Source organism: Lutra lutra, chromosome 1 (assembly GCF_902655055.1).
Source record: "Lutra lutra chromosome 1, mLutLut1.2, whole genome shotgun sequence".
Classification (NCBI taxonomy): Eukaryota; Metazoa; Chordata; class Mammalia; order Carnivora; family Mustelidae; genus Lutra; species Lutra lutra.
The window spans coordinates 79,124,154-79,149,873 of NC_062278.1; the positions used below are offsets into that span (position 1 = coordinate 79,124,154).

The 25,720-nt window shown below is 36.0% G+C and overlaps 1 protein-coding gene across 13 annotated transcripts in view; it reads left to right on the forward strand.

Moving 5' to 3' along the window:
• The window catches only part of MBNL1 (muscleblind like splicing regulator 1), a 202,478-nt gene that overhangs the window by 56,003 nt on the left and 120,755 nt on the right, over positions 1–25,720 (forward strand). For 7 of the 13 annotated variants that reach the window (XM_047728285.1, XM_047728267.1, XM_047728305.1 and 4 more), the window contains exon 2: positions 160–1,154. The exons of 1 other annotated variant lie outside the window; for it this stretch is intronic. In XM_047728285.1, the coding sequence (XP_047584241.1) occupies positions 981–1,154 (174 nt within the window). In that variant the 5' untranslated portion in view covers positions 160–980. Of the gene's footprint in view, positions 1–159; positions 1,155–25,720 lie in introns of those variants that run through there. 5 more of the 13 variants (XR_007126989.1, XR_007126991.1, XM_047728250.1 and 2 more) reach the window with 1 other exon arrangement.

Below are 25,720 nucleotides of genomic sequence, written 5' to 3' on the forward strand. Positions count from 1 at the left end.
GAGAGAGAGAGAGAGAGACAGAATGAGCAAGAGACAGACACAGAGAGAAAAGCTGACTTGAATATTACTTAGTCTGGTAGCACATGGCAAGGTTGTGATACTGTAGGACATCAGTGAAGTGCTACTTAGTAAATCTTAACCTATCTCTTTTTTCTACAGGTTGGTACTAAGAAGTGCCTTTCCTGACGTCTCTGCTGCTTGGACCCGCTTCTAGAGCAGTCTCTGCTTTTGCCTTGCTTGCTGCCAGCTAGACTGTGACGACAGCACATCCACCCTCCACCTCTAGCCCAGACACCCCCATTTCTACTTATAATCAAGACAAAAGCTCTAAGTATCTGGCATTGCCCTAGGCTGCTTTAGTTTTAAAAGAAAAGTTTGCTGAAAAAGTAAGATCTCTTCTGCCAGGAAATCAAGGAGGAAAAAAAAATCATTTTCTCGATTTGCTCTAAACTGCTTCATCTGTCTATGCCAAACTAATCAATACCGATTGCACCACCAAACTCCATTGCAAATTCAGCTGTGAGGAGATTCCCTTTCAGACAACTTTGCTGAAAGCAGCTTGGAAATTCGGTGTCAGAGGGTCTGCCACGTTTTCATGCTTGCATTTTGGGCTCCAAATTGGCACTGGGAAGGGGTTACTGAGAGCACAAGGCTGATTCGAGGCCCTACTTTTAAACATTCATCTACTTACGAGTCTAGTATTTCTCTAAAAACCAAAACCTCTTTGAATTAACAGTTTCATGCTGTGAATTTCTAGTGGGAGATCTTTTCCTTGATATTGACAACAAAATTTTCCATGTACTTTTAAAGCAGGGAGTGGGGAAAAAAAGTATTTTGGAGGGGACATTTTCATCATCATTTTACAGTTTTATCAGTTCAGCTTTTTTTGGGGGGGGGTTGTTGCTGTTTTTTTTTTTTTTTGTGGGGGGGTTGGGTTTGTTGGTTTCACTGAAAAATTTAACTACCTGTAAAATCTAAACATGGCTGTTAGTGTCACACCAATTCGGGACACAAAATGGCTAACACTGGAAGTATGTAGAGAGTTCCAAAGGGGGACTTGCTCACGGCCAGACACGGAATGTAAATTTGCACATCCTTCGAAAAGCTGCCAAGTTGAAAATGGACGAGTAATCGCCTGCTTTGATTCATTGAAAGTGAGTAACTATTATATTATTTTAAGGATACGCAATAATTGAATAAAGGGGATATGGACATATAGTACCTTGAATTTGGAATTATGGATTGCTTTGTTAATAGTTTAGTTATACGGTCTGTTCTTACTAATGTTTTGGGGGAGGGGGACTTTTATTGAGAAGCAATAGAGCCATGTCTGGCCGAACTTTCTTTGTTATGAGTAACTTCATCAGTCCTTTAATGCAATATATATATATTTTTAAAACAGAGTATCAGCATACTTTTTACTTAGTTATAGCAATGTCAATGTCTATAGAAATAGTAAATATAGATAGATAGGTGTGTTAGCATATGCTTAGATTATACAAGGCCATGGCAATAGCTGAATGAAGATGTTATGTTTTCCCTTGTTTGTTAAGGTGCTGCACCATTGCTTGTAAAATAACAGATTTCTAGGCAGCTAAACTTGGCTAGAGTTTTTATATTAACACTGTGAAATCTTGGGTTTCCTTTGTATTTTATAAGCATATTCTTTTAAGGCCAGAAGCAGTGTATTTTGTGGAAAATAGAGAAGTAAGGTTCTCCTGCTGCTCGAGTACTCTATCTGAGGCATAAACTTTGTTGAATGTTGAGTTTCATAAATAAGCAGAAACTTTTAAATATGAGTACTTGGATTTTTTTTTTTTTTTTTTTTTTTAGCTCCTAAACTTCTAATGTGAAATAACTTAGTTTATTTTGTTGGATCCTGATCATTTTGAAATTTGTAACAGTCTCAGCTAGAAGTGTTAAAAGTTAGCTTTTGTTGGGCAACGTAATACTGAATACAAGATCTGCTTTAATATATCTTGACATTCAGAAATGTCATTGGTTCATATTTCAGGTATCAAATTTGAAAATGTGCCTTTTAATAAGATAGCATATGTGTCTTTATTCTGACATGCAAGGTCAAGACTAGAAATGTGAAGATTTCTGGGTACTTTCACTTATTTGGTTTAATTGAATTGCTTTTAAAAACTAATGTGCCAGTAGAATTCACTCTTTGAATCTGTGGATGGCTGGGGGGAGTCACTATCATTTCTGTAGAGAAGTAAAAGTTTTATAGATCCATCTTGTCTTTTGCAAAAAAAAAACAAAGTGCTATTATAATAAAAATGCTTTCTTTAATAACATGGGGTGAATTAACTGAAGTAGTCTACTCATACATTAACTCAGAACTCACGCTGATGTGTTATGAGTTAACATGTGAGTTGACTATTTCAGTTAATTTTTTCTTGGCTTAGCTTGGGCTCCTACTTTGCCAAAGTTTTCACCAAAGTCAAGGATATTATCTTCAGAGTAGTAGATCAAGGGAAGTGTTCACAACAACAAAGATATCTAATAGTATTAGATTATTTCTTCATGTCATAGTCATAAAGATCGATAAGCCAAAAGTTATGAATTACCCTCGGGCCTTTCTCTTACTTTCCTTGGAAAGGCAACGATGAAGGGCACAGTGGTTGTACCTTTGTGAATATATATTCCTGAGTTCCTGCTGACTGAATTTAGGTGTAATTAGAGATGAGGGCCCATAAAATGAGGGGCAAATGGCTAATTACACTTATCGGTAACCAGCTGTGTCCATAAGTAACCCTGTTTTGACCCAATTACTAGTAAATCCAATTTTTAATCCTATAGACAGTTGATGGTGCACTCATAGCTACCAAATGAAGGACATTAAACTTGGCTGTGACATTGAGTGGTTTCACAGAAGACCTGCCTCCACAGCATTTGGAAACATTGTGAAACGTTAAAATTCAGTTGCTATTTTTCCATCTCAAAATATTTTTTTAGTGGCTGCTCACTTGGACACAGAACAGTCTCCCTTTGAGTAAAACAGCAGCATTGCTTAATGACATGCTGTGTGGTTAACAAGATTGAACTGCCACATCAAGGACTTTTTTTAATAACGAGTAATTTCAAGATTTAAATTTACTTATGAAATGAACTCGTTATAGCAGCTAATCAATGCAAACTTTGTCCTCGTTCTTTGTCTTTCTAGGAGAAACTGAAATTTAATTTATCTTGTCTAAAACTTGGTAAAATATTTTGATTTGAATAAGGAGAAAAACAAACATAAAATTTATTTGTGGTGGAGGTTCATACCCAGAACAATAGCTCCTAAAATGTTAGTGAAATAACCAAATTAAGAATTCATTTAACTGATTTGGAATATGTAGTTAAGTATTCATGTTTCAAAAGCCACCTTTCTTAGATATGTATTTATAACTAACATTTTGTGGCTAAAATAGATCAAAAACATACTTTAACAGTTAAAGGTAACTCTGTGACTCATGCTTGAAGTTCTGAAATTTGGGAGGATTATGAGGTTTCCATGCCAATAACCACTAGATCATTTGTATTGTTTGAGAGAGTAAACGGAAGGAATCTAGAAAGCTTATAATATCCTGACTTCTTTAATTGTGTTGTATGTTTTCCTACAATCCATAGTCCAGTCTTTTGTGACTTCTTGAGCCCTGAGATGGAGGTAGCCTGTGTAATCTACTATTTTTAGCAAGTTAGGAAAGCAAACCAAATACTCTGTGAGAGGACCCTGTGAAATGGCTGTAGCCTTCAGCTGTGCTGTTGCAGACTTTGGCCAGGCTCCCAGGTGACTTACGTTCGTAGCAGATTTCTACTTAGAAGAAGAGGATTTGTTTCATTAAAAACAGAAGTCGAACAGTTCAAGACAGTATTTACGTAGAAAAAAATCAATTGGCATATTGCTGAAGGTAATAGGAAGGAAATTTAGCTGGTAGTATTTTAGTTGCATATCGGTGATTTCCAAGTTTAAATAACTAACTTAGATTAAATGTACTGTGTGAAAACACAGAATTCTGTATTGTAGTAGATGTGTTGCTAAGTGAAATGAGAGTACACGATAATTAGGAATATGTGTTTATATTAAGCATGTTGGAAGTAGAATAATAACAGGAAGAGAGAGCAAAAGCTGTAATATTGTGTGTTAGTTTATAAGTTAAACACTATTTTATACACTTTATTGTTCTCACTTAATTTTGCTTTTGTACTTGTAGTCTCCATTGACAGCAGTCTAAGAATATATTCAAATTGAGAATGAGATCGCTTACACACTATAGATTCGAGTGTTTTCGTTACTTCAGAAACGGTGAACATTTGAAAAGGTAGATTATTTTAGGCTGGAAAGGATTTTTCTTAATAACTTGTGAAAGGGATACCAAAGAGGAAAAAAAAAAACAACAAAAAAACTGAAAAATATGTCAACACCGAAAACTGCCATTAAAATACTATATTTAGAAATGATTTAAATAACAGTTAATTGGCAAGTTACCTATTTTCTTCAGTAATAATCACTCAAGTAAAATTTAGGTAGTTGTTTAAAGAAAGCCCAGAATGTATTTTATTGTGATGTCAAGTTATTTGTGCTATCAAAAAAGTATGCTTTCACCCTGTGATCAATACAAAAAGACTACTGCTTACTGAATTTTTCTTTTTCAGATATCCATTCATTTTTCAGGTGCAGGAGGAAGGGCGATATTTATAACCTTCATATTTACTATCTATTTTCCAAAAATCTAGCAAAATACTTTTACCTTTAAGAACTTTACTCACTTGTTTTCTTATCAAGTTAGGAAGTTTTGTTTTAGATAATTAAGGTTCATTTCACTATTCTACACATTTGTGTACCTTTCTAGCCCAGCCAATCAGATTTGTCATAGAGGCATCAGAGATCAGATTCCACTGCAAATTGGCAGGGACTCAAGGGCCCTGAGTGAACACATTTAAGGTGCTTCTGAAACCTAGCAGAATACATGGATTCAGCTATTAGAAGACATACAAATATGTAAACGTCCAGATAAATGAGCAACTAGAAAACTTAAAGCCAGTAAGGGAAAAATCAAGGTTCTAGTTTGTCACACAGGAACAAGGTAACATAACTGGACATTATAAAGTGGTCCCAAAGGTATATATTTATTTATTTGTGTGTGTGTGTGTGTGTGTGTGAGAGAGAGAGAGAGAGAGAGAGAGAGACCCAGAGAGTGAGCAAGCACCAGTGGGAGTGGAAAGGGGCAGAGGGAAAGGAAGAAGCAGACTCCCCACTGGTCAAGGAGCCTTAGATACAGCCCAGTTCCAGACTGTGGGATCATGACCTGAGCCCAAGACGGATGCCTAACCGACCCGAGCCACCCAGGTGCCCCAGTACTTACAGTTTTAGTCAGTTACCTATTTATATTCTTAGAATGAGAATTTTTTTTTAGAAAAATAGGTTTTAAATGAGTTAAAATTTTAAAACTTGGACAAATTTCAAGTCATGTTTTGAATCATGCTACCTAAGGCTCTAATTCTAGAACTAGTTATTTTGTTTCCTTTCATAAGATTTTGGTACCCTGCATCTATTTTCTTTTTTCCTCCTTAAACCTCCCTTCAGTTCCTGTGTGTGACAAACAATTTACACCTAAAGCAATGTGGCACTTAGAATTGAGTTCAACCTTGAATTGTATTTCAGACTTCTGAACTAATGCAGAATTCTGAGTCCATAAATAGCCTCAAAACAATTCCATATAGAAGGCTGTTACTTAAAAGATTTGCCCCATCCATTCAGGGTGGGCCAGATCTTTTATCCAGGATGTATGTGACATACTCCCAGTTCACTGGAGAGGTGAGAAATTGAATGTTTCTCAGTTCCAGCACAGATACCTAGGGACCTCGTTTGGGAAGTTTATTCTGTCATTCTCCTTGCCAAGGATAAGTAGAGGATTTCAGCTATCAACATCACTAATCTGTTACCTTTCATGCTGAGCAATGTCTCTGCCTCCCTGCAGTCTTAGACAAAGCTTCTTATTTTCTTACAAAGAGATGCTATTGAGGAAATTTTTTTTTTTTTTAACTTTAGCAAAAACACATTCCATGCTTTTAGATCAGGGAGCAATTTTCTGTGTTAACAGGCCCAAAATTATGACAGTCAGTGGGAAGTGGATTAACTAAATAGATAGTGTTTGATTTAGCACTAATGATAGTTATTAATAAGCAGAAACTTCAGTAAAAGCAAGTGGAAAGCCTCATTAGAATTACTTAGCTGTTTGAAGTATAATCGATTATTAGAATAGTGATTTCTTTTTTTTTTTTTAAGAATGTGATTTCTTTGTGACTTTCATTATACACGAGTCATTCAGGTGAGGAGATTTTATCCTAATAGTCATTTATAATAACTGCACAGGTTTTATCGAATACATATTTTTCATGCAAATAACATCAAATGCACATCACCTAAAACCTTATCTACCGTATTTTGGCACATTTTTGAAAGACTTTGAGGTAAAGTTTGATTTATTGTTAGAGATAAAACTTTCTATACTGTAAGGACTTGTGCTTTGAAAATACTGATAGTTATGACCCCTCATATATTATAATTTGACTGAATGGGTGTCACCTGGACACCTTTGGGCCTTGGCAATCTCTTTTATTCTTCTTGTGTTATCTCTGTGTTCTTCCCAGCTTGCTAACAGTCCCTAGCTTCAGAACCAATGGTTCTGATCCTTATTTATATTTCTCTCTGAATATGCGGAAATTACTTAGACATTTTGTCTTTAGGGACTTGTGTCCAGCATTAAGTAATAGAGATAACCTTTCCCTCCACAGCATGTGGCATAAACAGATTAAGGGTTGATATGTTAGTTGTCCAGGCCTATATGATGACATCACAGTCCCTAGAACTTGGGTGTCTTCATCCTTAGTCCTGAGGAGCACACAGCTTCCAACCCGAGGTTTAGTTCAAAATTGCAAGATGTCCAGTGCAGCCCCAGCCATCGTAGGTTCATTCCGGGAAGTGGGAAGGGGCAAGGGCAAAAGAGACCACATCCTAGCCTACTGAGGCATCTTTGCCCTCTGGTCCTCTGAGCTTCACCTAGTGATTTATCCTGGCCGCTCATTGGCTGATTTTGGCAGCAAGGATGGCTGGGAACTATAGTCTTTTTAAAAATACTATTATTTTTTACTTCTAATTCCAATGTAGTTAACATACAGTGTTATATTAGTTTCAGGTTTATCATTTAGTGATTTAGCAGTTCTATGCATTACTCAGTGTTCATCACCATAAGTGTAGTCTTACTTTCCTTCACAATTTCCCCCATCTCCCCACCCACCTCCTCTCTGGTAACCATCAGTTTGTTCTCTGTAGTTAAGAGTCTGTTTCCTGATTTGCTTCACCCTCTTTTCCCCTCTTTGCTCATTTGTGGGAATTATATTCTTTTAACTGTTGTCCTGATTAAAATTAGGCCCCTGGATGGATAAGGTCGAAGGGGAGAATGGATGTTCAGGAGGGTAGTCACGAGGGTGAAAGAGAGTTTTGTTTTTTTTTTTTTTTTTTTTTTTTTGAAGAAAAGTCTGGAATCAAGTAACTCTCCCTGAAAAATACTTAGGTATGGGGGTTGCTGAGGGGAGACCACCTCTGAAGAGAAACTTATATCTTCTTATCTTGGTAAACATATCATCAGTCTCCTGTCCTGGATAACCAGAGACATTTAGTCAACTAAATCATGTTATATTTAGTCAATAAAACCTGGAATATCACAAATGGATTGCTTTTTTACTTATATAAAAAAAAAAGAAAATTGCTTCATTTTAAAATTTTTCCTTTGTCAGTGTGTGTGTGTGTGTATATACATATATATACGGTTATATAATTATAACTGAACTGTAACAGGAATGCATGTCATAAGAACAGGTCTCAAGTGACTTTATTCAACAAAAGAATCTGTAGTTATTCTGGCATCTGTTTCTGCTTCTTCCACAAATATATTTTATTTTTATTTCCTCTCTATGAAATAAAATGAGTTGATATTTATTGAAAATTGTAATATACTCGTCAGTATTTTCAGTGCTTTTAACTTTTTCATAGTATTTAGTCCTCACAAAACCTCTGTGAGAGGGTTCCTGATATTCCTCCCACTTCACAGATCTCCACATGCACAGGGTCATTCAGCCGGTAACATGTGAACTCCAAGCCTGGTCACCTGATTTCACAGCCTGCCCTTTTAACTACTTTTCTCTAAAACTTTGCTTCTTAATTTACATATCCACATCCTAAGGATTCAACAAAGGAGTGCTTAAGAATAAAAATTAACGTTTAAGGCAGATTTACAGCAGATAGCCTAAAACAGTGAATACTCAGAGGTAATTATATTTAAAGTCCACAAATGAATCAGTAAGTTAATAGAAGATAGCTGCAAGATAGCAAGTGCCACCAACTTTTTAAGATTATATATTCTAAATGTATGGTCATATTGGAAAATGGTTTTAAATTAGTCATCTTCAGTAAGTAGTCACTGTAGAAATGAGAGAGCCACCCCCCCCAATGAATTAAAAAAAAAAAAAGCCATATTCTGAGTTTTAATTGTTTAGAAAGCATTTTCCACAGAAGCCGTGTGGTTAAGTCATCGGGCCAACCCCGGGAAGTCAAGTAACTCCTAGGATGCTCGACTTATAGTCCAGTACAAATACTACCTGGGAAAACAGGGTTATTAGTGAAACCCATGAGGTTCCACAGAGCAGGGTGAGAGCCATCTTCTCATACATCTTAAATATTGCTAGTGTCATAGACCATAACGGCTTTTGTCAAACTGTTTCTATGGGAACGGTACATTTCAGGTTTCACTGTAGTGCTCCAGAAATTTGTCTGGGCCTGGTGCAGGAGAGGGGTTTCTCTTAAACTTCTGTAAGGAAGTGCAAGAGGTTCCCCAGCTTCATGTTTGGGCTGCTCCTGTTCCCCAGAGCTGGCTGGCCACAGAGCAGTGGTTCAGAATCAGTAGGGACTAAAGATGGTGTGGGATGATGGACTGTAGTTCAAAGCTTACTCAGGGTGGGAAAACTTCTTTGTCATTGCCTTCCAAGTGACCTACCCTCCCCCTCAAAACAAACAAACAAACAAACAAACAACCTCAACCTGCTTTCTTTTCAAATGTACAGCTTGTTAATCCTGAGTCTGGTCCACTGTGGAACTTAATATTATTGATGAGCTTCTTTTCTGTTCCCTTTCATTCCTAAAATTTTCAAAAGTGTAGCTGTTGTTTGGATACTGTTTCTTTATGATTACTAGTAGCACAGGTGAATAGTGAAAATATCAAAACTAAAAAAAAAAAAATTATCTTTTTGTGTTCTGGCTATTTTATTGTAAGACATCGTGAAAAGTTCAGCAATAAAGACCCAGATATGAAATGAAAGGTGTATAGCAGGTCTAGGGGATGAGTATGCCACAGTTCAAGGAGTATAACTTAAAACACTTCCTGTGTCAAACTTTGGGAAGGCAGATATGAAAAAACGAAGTCCTTAAGGGGCTAATTGCTGACAGGGAGACCAATATATTATGGGTGGTGGTGATGGAGTTTAGAGGGGGAAGTTCTCCACAGCGATTAGAGGGTCTGTGGAAAGGGCACTTAGGGAAGGGAGACAGAAATGCCTCTGGTGGTTTATCTTTCCTTTTTCCCTCCATTCCCTCTCAAAACTACTAACTCTCAAACCATAAGTGGGATGAGAACTAGAGGGAATCCCTACTAAGAGAGTTCCCATAGCCATGGGCCACCAAAGTAGGGTAGCTATCCCTGGGTCATCATTGGTCAGTTGGGAACCACCTATATTTTAACTCCAGGTCATATTTTTTAGGCCCAGAAGGATTCTTCTGAAGCTGTCTCCATTTATTCAACCATATTTATATTTGAATTTCTGTTAATGTTAGGTGGAGACTTAGTATTTAATGAGAATCCAGCACTCTGTTTTCCTTAAGACCGCATATAACTCCAGGCCCTTGAGTCAGAATTGATCTCTCCGTGTAAAATTCAGACTCGTTGTGTGAGGCTTCTGGATTTCAGAGTGACTTATACTTATGTCCAGGCTGTTCTCAAATAAGGCAAGAAGCATCTGCTGTTAATAGTTGACAGTAAATTACACAAAGTAAAACATGGAAAATTAAAGTTAGAAAAGCTGGGGAGCTTTTCTATCATTTTCAGTTTTCTGCACAAGCATGGACATAATCAGTGTTTAGGATCTGCTTGTGACAGATAAATTACATCCGTAATTCATTCTTTTCCATGTTATTGCATTCAGACGATAATTTGCTTTCAGATATCTTTGCTCATCTAATATTCTAAAATCGTTCATAGACTGAAAATAAGTCTAGTGACATCTCCCAGTCCCAGGAAGCTTTTAAAACTAAAGAGTGTTAGCTTACCAAATAGGTCAGATTAAAAAAAGGAAGGGGATGTTTGGAGAGAAACACAGCCAAATTTATCATGCCCCAAATAAGGTTCCTCTTTGGTAGATGACATTGCTTTTCATAAAACAATTCTCCTTTAAGGGAGGCAACCAAGAAATGAACCATGAAGAAAGAAATAACTAAAGAATCCATTATTTATAAAAAGAATCCTGTTGAGAAAGATCTGTGTTCTGAATGAACTATCTCTCTTCACATTATCTCATATCTCTTCATGGTTAAGTGGAAACTAATGAAATCTCAATCTAGCCACGAGAAAAGATTATCATCCTGATTTTATTTATTGAACTTTTTTTTTCTTTTATAAACTTTTACTGCCAGACATTGCCTTCCATGAATCACAGCAGAATAATAAATTGAAAACAAATGTCCACATAAGAAAATCCAATATATTAAAAAAAAAAAAACCCACAGGTTGACTTAACACACACATGAACTAATGAGTCATGACCTACGCTGAAGAAGAGTCATCTACATTGTACGTTTTTGCATAGGTGGGCTCTAGGGAGCTCCTGCAGAGCCTTTGAATTATAATTAACCTATAGTAGCTTAACATGTAACATACATACAGTGGGGGAGGTGTGCATAGTGAGAAATGCAAATTTATTATTTAAAAAACTCTTTCTTAGGTACTCTTGGCTTCTGTATTTTGCACTGAGGATGAATAATGCTGGAGGAGAGATTTTCACCAGAAACGTGTTTTTATACTAAAAGTTTAGTAGGAGTTTAAAGAAATTGCAGACCTAAGTTTTTGCCACTTCTGCATATCAACCAAAGGAAAACAATCCATCCCCATCCCCCTGCCCTGCCCCCGCTTTCGTCATTCATAACCTGCTGTGTACCAGACATGATGATGGGCAATCCAGCTGCAAGGGTGAATGACTCACAGGGCCCCTGCCTTTTTGGGTGTTGCTAGACCAGTGGTTACCAAAAGCTTTTGAGCTTCTGAGGAGTACAATGAAAATTAGAATGATCATAGAATACTAAAACATTCTTTTAACTCTTCTGCTCTTTAATTTTAAGATTTCCCAGTAGAACATAAATTTGCCCATGTAAAACATAAGCAGGCATTAAATGTCATCACGTATCTGAGGAGGTTTGTTACGAAAAACACGGTAAACTGTTACGTAGTTAGTGTAGGAAGAACAGATGAATTTCAGCTACGGTTATGTGTGTTGCAAGAGAAGCTGTGTGTTTGTATTAGTCAGAACAGGTTTACCGCTGATTTTTACACGGTCAGAGATTTATACCAGACCCATCCTCATGTTCCATCATTTAGCAAGAGCAACCTGAGTCAGATTGGTTTTTAGGTAGCGCATGTAGAAGTGGTTAATTTTGCATTCCTGATCTGATCATTAACTATTGATGATATAACGTGATGAGAGCTCAGACTGATTGAGTAATCTGTACAAGGTGGCACAGTCTGGAGGCAGCTGACCTGGGATTCCGCCCAGGCAGCCTGTCTTCAGAGCCTGTGCCTTCAGCCTACACTCTGAGTTTCCCTAGTTTAAACTGGGCAGCGTTAGGAAGCCCAACACCGTGATCTTGTGCAGACGAAATACAGTGTTCATTATCAGTGAGTCCGCCTGTTTGAACAATGGACATAGTTGGGCAAGTATTTGTTGAATCACTGTAATTGCCTGCATTTAAGACAACTCTAGTTTTTAAAATCACAATCACTCCCACTTTTCGTATTCGAAAAACCGTCCCTGAATGATCACTAATGAGGTTTTTTTCCTCACCTAATGTGGGAAATTTATATTAACATTTTAGCTAGAAGTCTGATAACGTCGAGAACTCTTAAGCGTTAGATCAAGAAGAATTTTGGAAGTCACGCCAGACTGGAATCAATTTAGCAAATCAAAATAATAGGCTGCTATGGGAAAAAAACAAATGAGAATTTCAGGATTCCAAGACAAAGCTTAGAAGGGAAGTAAAGGGCAGGAGATAAGGAGGTTTTCATTTCATAACTACCTTTTTTTTTTTTTTTTTGCATAAGATAGAATGTGCTTTCTTAGTCAAAGAAATAGTATAATAAAAATTTTTCTAATACATGAGCTGCATTATTTTGTGAGAGGCTGAGATTTCATTCTTATTTTATGAGTTTTACTGGGCTTTTATGATAATATTGGAAACAAGCCAAAAAATATGCTTAAAAGCCTTTGTAAGTCTTGGTTAAGTTATACTGTATAAAATTAAAAGCCAAACCATTTTGCAATAGTTTATGCTATAGGCCTCTATAGTGTATGTCTCATTTATGTGTTTATAATAACTTTTAATATTGTAGCTTAAAAATGAGCTTGGAATAAAATTTTAGTAGTTCATTTTAGTTCTTTGTATATTTGTATAGTAACTATTATATTATTATTACTGAAATATCTAGATTCAGTGAGAGGAAATTTTTACACATGAATACTTCAATTTTAAAATTGCTCACACTATTCTTAAGACTTTTGCATTCTGTGTAATTGAAATAAAAATGACTGTGTTAATATAAGCATCACTGATTGCATTTTGTTTGCGATATGGCAGAAAGAGCATGTTTGCTCTCAGAAAAACATGGACTTAAGAATATAAAATACCTTGGCTTCCTGGGTATTAGTAAATAATAGTTTAAATTGTAATCCTGGACTGTCAAGAGATGTATCTCAAATATTAGTGTTCATTATATGATTTAAAATGCCCTGTGGGAAATATATATTCTCACAGAGCAGTTCATTTAGATGAATGATAGCGTGGAGAAAAGCGAACAGACAACCTTTAACATCAGTCACAAGTATTATGAAGATCCTTTCTTTGAATGATTAGAAACTCCCAGCCTTGGGGCCATTTTCTTGAATGTATCAGTTTAGTCAAACAGCTAGTTAGAAAGATTTTTGACACCGTTGTCTTTGAAATATAAATTCAAACGGCGTAAAAGTCAAACTTATTTCGTGTCTAGGACAAAATTGTTCATAGGAAGAGTGAGCAGTATTTTTTGTTCTTTGACTTTATTTCTCTGGGCATTTTCTTCCTGAGTTTGTTTTAATGTTAGCTTGATTGATTGATTGGTGTTTTCTGAATATCTGGCTTAGCCTCTGTGTTCTTTTTCTTGGGATGAAATTTATAATGAATATTACTTTATAGCAAATAAATATTGGTGCCAGGGATAATGAGAAAGTGGCCACTGGCAGTTTTTACTTAGTCCCAGTGCTACCTTGGAACTTTTCATCAAAGTAGGATCTTCAGAATAATTGCCAAAGCTATATGCAAAAATGTTTAAGGCAAAGAGTAAGAGCTGATTAAGAGCCCAGGGCAAGAATTCAGCTGGATCTGGGTCTGGGTCTGTCGGTTACATCTTATTGACTGTGTGTCAGTCACTTTGCACCTGTTCTATAAAAGGAGACTCAGGATGTCGGCTTTGAAGGTTCACGTGGAGCCCGTGAGATCAGTTCTATAATCCAGGTCACTTCACGCAGTGTCTGCATCCTTGTAAATAGTCCGCGTACATGGGAGTTGCTAGTGTGCTTGCTTGTGTCCTGGTGCTGGAATTCAGTCCAATTTATCTTTCCCGTTGTAAGAGGAACTTGTCTTATGTCAGAATAAATACCACATCAGTTCGTTTACTGTCCCAAAGGGATCTATCCGTTACTTGATAAAAAAAATCAAAACCAACTTTTATCTGGATGATATATACAAATGTGCCGTATCACTTCCTAGCTTTTTTACTTACCCGTTATCAAGAGAAGATATGCCTTAGCCTCTCAAGGTGTGTAGCCCTTGACGGTAAACTCATTGGGAGTAGTATTAATGAAATAATTCAGTGTTCATATCATTGTCTGTGCATGGTAACCCATTTCTAACTGCAGTTATCCATGAATGAAAAAGTGGTTGTAGCCCTCTGTTCTGAATTTCATTTCATTTAAAACTAATGCCCCTTTAGCTCTATGCTGGTCTAAAGTAAATAATTCACATTTGATATTTTGAACACTATATTTATGTAAATTTCTTCCTAAAAGACTCACTTAGGACTTTTTTCAAAAGTAAAATTGATGTTTATTCAGTAAAATACTTGCACAGAGTAGAAGGTTGAATATTAAAGTCCCACTTTTTCATGATTTGCCCTCTCCCTACTTCGTTCTTTCTAGGCCTGTATAAACTCACTTACTTGGTGAACTATCTAGCACTTACTTCTTTAAAGGTATAAAGAAGTATCCAAGGCCATGCTCATCCCCATTTACCACATCCTCATTTCTCCCCTTTCACTGTTACTCTGAATTGACAGGGATCCAATTCTAGCTCTGTGAAATGGTTTCCTTTGCTCCCACGTCTTTAAAGGTGCTTCCTAATTCACGAGCTTGAGACTTTTGACTCTGGTTAGACCTAGGAGAGTCTATGCTTTCTGCGGCAAGCAGAGGGAAATCCCAGCTTCTTGATTTTACTGGTTCTTCAGGAATAATACAGTTTAGTAGTTTCCCATGGCTAGCTTCAGGTTTTCCTTTGCAGTTTTGTATAAATTCTGTTACATTCTAATCCAGGATATGAGTTGTGCATTTACTGTTTGATTTACTCAGCTGTGCTACTGTCTTCTTGTTAAGGTTATCGATTATTGCCCATTCTCTTTTGCTGCGCATTGATTTAGTATGTGGCAATGAGTTAGTTGTATTGCTTGATGTTGAAAAAGGATCAAATAGGTGTTCAAAGGAGATGCTTACAGTTTGTTTGATTGAGTTGGCTGTTTAGGCTTTTAACATGCAAACCAATTAGGAGAAAGTGCAGGAGGACCTTTGGGAACAGGGAAAGTAAAATTTGTCTTCAACTTTTTAGAAGTTGCAAAAATTATGAAGTAAAGCCTTCTTGGGATTAAATTGTCAATTGATATTTAGTGAGCAGATGGGTAAAACCTTGGATTTTCTTTTAAAAATCAAGGGAGGTAGCACCCTCGGATGTTCATGTTTTATTGATAAAAATTCACTTCTCCTTAAGAATGGTTTCTTGTTGAAACTACATATTACTGGATATAGGTAGAAGTAATAAGCCAGATGTATATGTGTCTGGGGCACTCACATTTTGTGGGGGTGGGGGGCTTGCGGAGATAGAAAGTTAAGCGAAATAAGCTAGGAATCAAATGAGTTCTTTTTATCTACTGTTTTCTTTCATGTTTCATAGTTTAAAAATATTTTTTTTCCATGTAAATAGCAACATGTAAGATAAGGCTGATATTCACTTAGTTTCTCTAACAGTAATTGTTTGACTTTTTCCAAACTTTAGACAGTCCACACTCAAGGTAAAAAAAAATTAACCTCAGAATGAGATCATGGTACCATGGTTCACTGATGAATGTTACCTTTTGTTTTAGCAGCTCAGTTGGCTCTAATCCATGGAAAAGTTTTTATTTCCCATCAGGTCCAAGGTAGGAGCCAAACCAAAGTTAAAGGAACATTTTCCAGCAGACAAGTCTCTACAGATAATATCAACAGTGGAGGAGTGTGCACTTGTGCATTCTCTTTCTGTCTCTCTCTTTTTCTCTCTTTTACGGAAGTATTTAGGAAACAATATTGAGATACTGATGATGAAAGTGACTTTCATGTTAATAAAGGTGCTCCTTATTAATCCTTCCTAGGATTAGGAACTCCAAGTTTAAGTTTGCTTACTTTTTCAGAATACATTTGCTTCAGAATGACTAGAGGACTACCCTCTCCCTGTGTTTACCTTCTAGGTCTTTTTGATCTATAACCTTTTGTCACCTCTGGTTTATTTGGCTAGCCTGATTTTTGAAGAATGAGGGAACATAACATGACTTTTATTTATTTATTTTTTGAAATGCCTATTAAAATCCTGGCCTCGGGGCTTCTGGGTGGCTCAGTCCTTAAGCATCTGCCTCCAGCTCAGGTCATGATCCCAGAGTCCTGGGATTGAGCCCCGCAGAGGGCACCCTGCTCTGCGGGAAGCCTGCTTCTCCCTCACCCACCCCTTCTGTGTCTCTGTCAAATAAATAAATAAAATCTTAAAAAAAAAAAAATCCTGGACTCAAAAGACCTCCCAGCTTAGAACTTTTAACAGTAGAAATAGGAAAAGCTCAGAACTGAACAGAGTGTATAAGAGATGGTGCCAATTGGACCACTTATGCTCCAAATACCTACTAGACCCAAACCTTTCCCTTGCCTAGTGATCAACCACACTAACAGTAGGATCCACTTAATTCCAAGTGAGTCAACAGCTTACGTGGCATGCCCACTGTGTGCCAAACAGCATCTCGGGTACTTTTCCAGGCTTCCGGCACAAAGCAAAAAAGACTTGGGAAAGCATATTTCCCCATTCTGCTCCCCACCACCGCTTGCCCTACCAGCTAGACTTACTCACTTGGAATCTCTAAGCCAAGAAACATGGCCGGATGTATTTTTAAACAGCTATATGCTCCTGGTTAACAATCGCTCTTTTAACATTGCTGAGAGGTTCAGGGAACATAGTATTTTTGCCATGACTTTGCAATCTATGTAGAAGATGTATTTTTCTCCTAAGGATAAAACCATCTGGAAATCTTTGCATGCTCCAGACTCTGACACAGAGCTGGCTTTGCTTTCTGATTAGTGCTGTATATAAATTTTAAAACATGATTTAAGAAAACAAAATAATCTTCTCACCTACTTAGTAATTTCTTATTCATAGTTAGAAGGTGGACTCACTTCATTTCATTAATGTCTTCATTAGATTTCTGATTCAAAAATAATTTTTCTCTCTAAATGACATTCCCTATAATCTCTGTTCCCTAAAAAATGCTGTTTAATGTATGTTGATTATAATTAACAGGTTTGCATTTATTGTATACCTTTCATTTTGTGATCTCTTTTCTATTAATTATAATAGCCAGTAGATAAAAGAAAAATTGTTACTTTTAAGTCTTATAATGTGTGTCAACAAATGTGGGGTTCCAATGATGACCTATTTGACTCATAACTTATTTTTTTGGGCAGAATTTCATTTTTTTTTACATATTTTATTTCTTAGTATCTCCAAATAACTCCACATAGAGTAATCTCCTAATAACTATTATATGTTCTCTTTGAATTTCTAATTGAGTCTCATTTGTAGCACTAAAATTAAAAGTGATGATAGTCTATTAAAACAAAAGAGACCGTCTTTTGTTCATGTGACCTTTTGCCTTTTAAGTATAATGGATTTAAATGCGTGAAACTTTTCTTCCGTAAGCAGCAGTCCTCAGACATAGCCTATGTGGGTGTGGATATAGTCTTATAAACTATCAACACATGAAAGTGGTACTAAAACTCCAAATGCTGCTCCTTTAGAACTTCATACATAAATTACATGTGTTGTTCTAGGAAATGGAAAATGGATGGTCAGCCTAAGCCCGTAGTATATTTTGACAGCATGAATGAGTCAAGCAAGCAATTTTCCAGACTGTTTAATAGTACAAAGGAAAGGGCTTCTAAGGAAGTCATTCTTATGACTAGCTGAAAATATTTTTCTGAGTAACTGTTCTAGAGAAAAATAGGTCACTGTTGGAAGAAAAATGAAATCTCAAGTTACAAGCATTCTGAAAGTGATTTGATCACTAAAACGTGTTTATCTTATGACAAAACTCCTGAAAAGGATACTGCTTCATACATTTCCAGTTATTTAATGAGTATTGTCTTGAAATGCAACAAGAAATTATGTAATAGTATTGTAAGTTTTAACTCAGCCATCATGGCAGAACATTGGCCGTTCTATTTCTTGAACTGTTTTGTTTTTTTGAATTCCAGTAGCACAAATAAAGCTGTATCATCATAATCTTAAAGGTAAAATCTTTTTGGTTGACAAAATTTATTCCACACGTGGTTTTAAACTGTATTTGAATGAAAATAGAGCTCGATCGATGGAAAATCATTCATTTTTGGGTTTACGGATTCTATTCTAGGTGGTTTGAAAAGACACATTGTCCCGCAGCAGCTCCTCACCCAGGAACAGTGCTCAGTGTGAGCCTGATGGATTCCAGCCATGGGGTTTACCATTACTGCATAGATCTTTGAAAGGACAGGCTGCAAATCTTGTTTCTAAGCCATGACTAGCTCTTCTGTCAATTTGAAGTATAGAGATAAAATCAATACAGATTAAAAAATAAAAGACACTCTGCAATCATTCACGGATTGCAGCCAGCTTTCGAACTGTAATATCCTGGCTAGTTAAGTACCCTTGATTATTATGATTTTTCAATATGAGGTTAATAATGAAAATTTGGAGTATAACATACTAAGCTCATTTTTATTTGTACCATTGGAAGGGTTTCTAGTATTTTTGAAGTAACTTGAAATAAAATGAGATTTAGCTGTGATTCCACTTAAAGTTTTTACCAGAGTAACTATGTCAAGGCAAATCACTCTATAGTCAATGACTCCTCGACAAGTGAAGCTTTATAAGGATTTTAAGAATAAAAACCTCAGGTGCTAGGTTTTTCCTTGAAGAAAGAAGACGTTTTTCTTTTTATTGCTTTTAATATTGAACTCCTGTGATCCGTAGGTTCTTGGGATTGCAGTTAGAAGGGTCTTTAGAAACAATGTCTCACAATCAATCTGTTTTACTGCTTAGGGGAACCAAGGAGGCACCAGTGAGATTAGGGCCCAAGTATAGTCCTAAAGATCCTAAGATCATTGGGGCCCTTTAAATATGACTAGTCAGTAGGTCTTAGCAAAAACTGGATTATCTTGTCTCATTTCATGAAAATGGCATTACTCTTAAAAAAAAAAATGGCATTACTGACACACCTGGTGGATAAATACAGCTATTAAGGTCAAGGCACTGACCTGCTGGTGTTCACTGCTATTAATAGTAAAGAACTTCCTTGGCTCTTCTGATGCCTGGATTACCAGTGGCATTAAAGGTTTACGGTGTTTTGCTATATAATAGCAGGCTTTCCAAAAAAATTAAAAGGTATATAGGTCTATACTTGAGTTTGATAAAACTAACTAATAAAAGGAGGAATAGAACACAGTTTAAGATTATAATAAAATATACAGTACCCTGTATTTATACCCTATATTTGAAATTCTGTATAGCCAGTTGATTCTTATAGACGCTTTTTGTTTGTTGCTAAACTCTTGGATTTGTAACCAACCTGTGGTTGCAGGTGATGGATGAATTTAATTCTGTCTCTGTGCCCTTACTCATAAGTGGCCCTTATTATACAATGATTATCAGATGAGACATACTTCATGGAATGAATAACTTTTCTTTTCTACTTTTCCCTAGCATTCTGTGTGTCACAGAACAAATCACATTATACCTGATCTTACAGTTCATTTGTTCATGTTTCTTTTTCCCCACACTAGCTTTTAAGCTCCTTAAGAATGGGAAGCTAATCACCTCTGTATGTATGGTGTTTTGAATATCCTTGGCATGTATTAAGTGTTTGATGAATTGAAAGCAATGTTTCTTTTTGACTATGACCAATAATTGTGAGCAGATTTTATGTGCTTAAAAAAAAAAAAGATTTTAAAATTTATTTTGGGGGGAAGGGCAGAGTGAGAGAAAGAGAGTCAGAGAATCTCATTTTTACTCTCTGCTAAGCAGGGAGCCTGATATGGGTCTTGAACTCAGGACCCTGGGATCATGACCTGAGCCAAAATCAAGAGTCCTGACGCTTAACTGACTGAGCCACCCAGGCATCCTGATTTAATGTGCTTTTAAGTTCAATGTTAGTGAATTTTTTTGTGGAGGGGTACATTTGTTGAATAGTAACATATAACTATAAGAAATATTTCTCTGAGGAATCCTTCATTTATGGTAGAACTCAAGCAGTTAAATTGCTCTGACACTCTAATGGATTTGTTTCTGTTATCTTGATGTAAATTTCTGGAACAGGCCTTTATTTGCACTTACGCCGTGTTTTGTTTGTTATTTTGTACAGGTAGAACATAGGGACCTGGTCAGGCTTCCTGATGCATGGCTGTATGTACAGCCCATGTCTCTAATGGGAAATGATAATTGGTGGGTACAGTGGGGCAAAACACAGTTGTTTTTGTAACAGTATTAACTCTCTGTTAATAAAACTGCTTTGTTAGAAAAGTATCAAGCTCATGTAGAATAATATTTACCCTTCAAAAGTTTCATAGGGAGAAGTGATATTACCAGGATAGAAACAATTATCAGTTTTGTTTTTTTTTTCCTTTCTTCCTTCATTTCTTCCTCCTTCCTTAAAAAAAAAAACAAACAATCAAACAAAAAAACTCTACTGAAAATGTTGAGATGAGCCTAGATCAGTGTTGCTGTTTATTATGAGAGGAACATTCTGGGTACCAGACTGCAGCCATAGCAACTATAATTATTGTTGTTTTATTGTAGAAGTAATAGTAGCAAAGATAACATGTTATTTATAGGGAGGTCCATGTATCTCTGTTGCACTTAAATTTCTCCACACTTTATTTTTAGAAAGGAAAAAAAAAAGTTTTGTCTTCCAAGTGTAAAAACTTCACAGTATTGTAAATCTTCAACCCGAAGCAGAAAAAAGAGAGTCGAGGCTTCTGAAAGGTATGCCTAGACCTTGCCCCCTTTTAACCTGCTCATGACTTTTTCCCTCCAGTAATTATTTTAGGGGCTCTATGATATAAGCTGTTTTAAAAGAAAATAAAAAGTTCTAGAGGGTCAAAAATGATCCAGATTATGTGTTGATACCAGTAGTCCTAGCAATTAAGTATTTCGGAAGAAACCTATATTTATCCACTTTGAAGAGGGTCCATCAGGGGAAATTAAAAATTTAGTCCTTCAGGCTCATTAAGGGTTAGAGTGGAGTAATTATGTAGCTGGTAACAACTGCCACAATTGCCACTTGAACATTAAGATATATTACTTCTCAAGACTTATTGGCCCTCTTCAAGGAGCGTCACAATTTGTAAATGTCATCTGCTTAGAGCATAAGTTCTGCTGATCCATTATTTTAGATTTGGCGTGCTTTTCTGCACACTGTGTGTTTTCAGAAAAGGTAAGACCTTGATAATAATCTTAAAGAGATGCGGATTCTATAGGGCATCTCCCCTTGGAATGAAGCAATACTTCTTGTCCTGAGCAGGGAGCCTTTCATACAATGCCCAAAAGCGATGAATTTAAAGATCTCTCTACTATGTTTGTTTTGTTTGCTGATAATTATGAGGCTAGTCTAATTTTCTAATCTTGCAGGTTGGGAAATAATGAAAATGTTTGGGAGATAGCAAATTGAACCTGGTGTGTGCCATTCTTCATCATGAACATTGTAAGGAGTTTAATATCAGTGACTCCATCTCTCTGTTCCAGGCCATGCTTCCTGCTTGTATAGCAATATAGTGACGCGTTAATTTCAAAAGACCATGTAGTCAGATCCACTTTGAAACTAAGTGGAAGAGATAATAGTATTTGTTTTCTCTTGAGTTTTTTATTTTCTTTTGTTTGCTTTTTCTTTTTTAATCTGAACAGAACAATTATTGCCTAAGGCAATCTCTTGATCTCTGACCCAAAGCCTATTCACTTATGTTTTAGATAGGATTCTAGGTAATATTACCATTATATAGAAACATGAAAACACATAAATTACTTAAGATTATTTTATTGCATGGAAATGCAGTGTCAATAGACACATTAGAACTCTACGGTACTCTAGTAGAGACCATTGTGGTTAGTTTGAACCCTCATGTCCCCTCTCTTGGAAGCTTTTTAAAAGCAGAGACTGTATCTTTTGTCATCTATGAATCTCTAATGTCTGCCCATAGGCCGGACACATGGTAAACTTCCAATAAATAACGCTTTACTATTATTAAAATGGGGCGAAATGTGGAATATCAGTTGAAATCTTAGCTCCTGATCCATGCTCTAACCTTCCTTATCCCACCTCCAAGCTATACAAAAAAACAAATTATAGATATTATAGTTACAGAGTAGACCATACATTTCATTACAAGTTGACACAGTCGTCTCTTTGCAGGGCTCTTTCATTCAAGGAAATGAAATCAACATTGTGTATAGAACACTAGAATCATTTAGCTTGAACTTTTACTGCACAACTACTTGTGATACCGCAGAGATAAAACTATACACCTATACTCTCATCTCAGTCTGATAACTGGGCTGAAAAAATTATCAGTTCAGTTAAGTAACAAAATCGGTTGTTTGAGATATTTTATATACTTGGCAACAGTGTTGTTGATTGATTTTTTGTTGTTTTTAATCATTTATTCTGTGATTTTTTTCTCCTCTAAGGCATGAGACTAAAAAAGTGATATCCTTCTGCCTTTGATAAGCATTGTGAATAAAAATCAGTAGTCAAATTGACCCAGCAAAAGTTGCCTGGGACTTACTATTCAGAAAAAACAACATATAGATAGAGACTCTAACAAGGCTCAGAAACATCCTTTGCATTTATTTTACATGTGTATTAAATAGCATAATAAGGTGCTAATGGGTTGTGTTTTTTTTTTTTTTTTTTTTTTTCTTGGAGTCTCTTTAAGCCAGGATTCTGTTAATAGACAGGCTGTGGGTTCATGAGAGCCAGATTCAGTCACAGGTCAACACCGGACGGCCCACATGCCCCAAATGGAGACATCTGCTTTAAGGTTGCTAGACCTCTCAAGAAATTTGTATTTAATCTAAACTTTTTTTTTTTTTTTTTTTTTTTTTTTTTGCTTTGCTAATCACCAGTTGCTTCTCTTCAACATTATATTTGCATTCTATTGAAAAATCTATTTTATATTTCATGAAATATTTATTAGATGTATTTATTTGTTGGACACTTTTGTTCAATGATAAAGGGACTTTACTCCCTTTTGTACACGTATAAAATTCATCTAACTGTGCTTATTCATTCAGTGCTATTATTAAATGAGTAACCTAAAGGAATGTTTTTAAAGCAATGGTGTAAATATACTAATACTGATCATTTGAACTCCCCTTTATATACATTTATTTGCATATTCTATAACTATAAATAAGACTGCAAGTATATAAATCTAGTTCTATGATTGGCTTTTTTTTCTTCTTTCCTTCTTTCTGAACAGTATCATTCAACACCTTTTATATAGCAGGAAGCTTGTAAAACACAGGGTATGCAAAAGTAATCTCCCCTTTTTTGGTTGCCATGTCTGTTGATGACCCAAACCAAATAATTGCCTTCAACTGTGTTTTCATTTTTAACTTTTCTAATTAGAAATAAATCCCCTTATGTGTTACCTGAGGGAGGAATAGTTTAATAGGAAATCATTTAGTAATCACAGTTCATTAATCATATAGAAAATACTATTTTAATTATCAACTCTTCATTCACAGAAAATGTATGTTTCCTTGAGGAATCTCATTGCCTTTCATACATTGTATTCTATTCCTTAGGAGTTCATTAATTTCAAGCTTGTGTTGGCTGTTGCTTTTATACAGATTCCTGTAGATAGAGCTAGCAGTTGAACCTTTTCTTTGATTTGCTTGTTATCCTCTTGAACATATAATTAGCCTCTTAATATAACTCTCTACTTGAATGGGTTGTTGAAGGCTATGGCCAGTGGTGTGCTGGAGCTGGCCCACATAAAGATCTCTTCCCGACTCCAGGTTAAGTGGTGTCATGTTGGCAGCTTGAAATTGGCGGTGGTGGGAGTATTTACATCATAGAAATTGACAGATGCCACAACTCAAGTCCTTCCCCTCCAGAGAGCCACTTAGATACTGAGCAGTGCTCACTGTTCATAGTGGCTTCTCTTCTTTTTTTAATCGATTGACCATGTAGAATAGCCACATAGAATTTTATTTCCAGGTATTTTCTTTCCACATTGTTTGAAACCATCAGAACATCGCTTAATATACCACTTGCTGATGGAGTGACTGAGCAAGTATCTTAGCCCTTTAGGACCTACCTTGAGGTTGATGTGAGGTTGAATAAAAAATACATTTATCTCAGGGTGCCTGGGTGGCTCAGTCGGTTAAGCATCTGCCTTCGACTCAGGTCAGGATCTCAGGGTCCTGGGATTGAGCCCCACATCAGACTCCCTACTCAGCGGGGAGTCCCTCTCCCTCTGCTCCTCCCCCTGCTCCTTTTCTCTCTCATTCACTTTCTCAAATAAACTAAATAAAACCTTAAAAAAAAGAAACATTTATTTCAATATATTAGCAAAATGTCTGGTGCACAGTGAGCAGTCAAATAGTACTAGCATTTATCTCTCCATACCTTAATTAATAGGTATTAATTAGGTATTAATTAATAGGTATTTATTGATCCCTTACTAAGTACTTAGCATTTTGTTGAGTCCAGTGGGTCACTGACTGAGGCCCAGTGCCTATAACGTTGAGTGTTAGTGATAATGCCCTGTTGCGAGGAAGCTCTCTTGCTGTTCCAGCATAAAGTCTTTCGTCCTTTCTGTCTTTCTTCTTACAACTTTTTTTCCTTCCCTAAAATAGTTTTGCAAACTTTTTTCATATTTAGATTTAGTTTAGATATTAGCTCTACTAGGAAGCTTCTCCATACCCCAGCCCTAACCATGTTATTGTCTTGTCTCTTTGTGTCTGTATTGTGCCCCATTCATATCTCTGTAACTGTCTTTGGCACATAAATCATAATTATGTACCTCCCTCCGTCCCTCTCACCACCTTTGTGTTCTGTTTAGTGGAATACTTGATAAGTTGTAGGCCCATTAGAAACATATGTTGAACAGTTGTTGATTGAAAGACTAGGACACAGATTTTGCTCATAAAGACCTTATCATTTGATTGAATTGATGATACATACACAAGTGACATGAAGGTGAACAAGAAAGCATTTAATAATGATATCTATATTTTCAGATTTTTTTAAGTTTGTAATTTATTTCCATATATATACATATATATAGATAGATAGGTATCTATCTATCTATATATATGTATATATATGTTTGAAGTAGGTTAACTCAGTCTTTTTTCTGTTACATATAGAGATATTTATGTTCACAGATACGAATGAATTGAATTAGGTCAGCCAGATCAAATTGTAAAAAGTAAAGCCTAGCTTGTCAACTAGGCTTTGTGACTCTGGGTCAGAAATATAGCAAAGTTTGGTTATTCTTCCAGGCAGTAACTCATTCTCTTTTGCTTTCACTTTATGGTTCTTTTTTTTTTTAAAGCTTTAAAAAATTATGGCAATTTTTAAACATGTACAAAATTAGAGAAAATATAGTGCTAATTTTGATATATGAATTAGCATTTTGTATGCTTGTATCCTGTGTGTATCAGTTATCATTTTTCCCATCTTATTTTGTTTATTACCTCAACATACCTTTTATCCCTGATGTGTTTTAAAACTGATCTCAGACATCCTATTAGTATACGTATAAGTTCTTTAGTATGTAT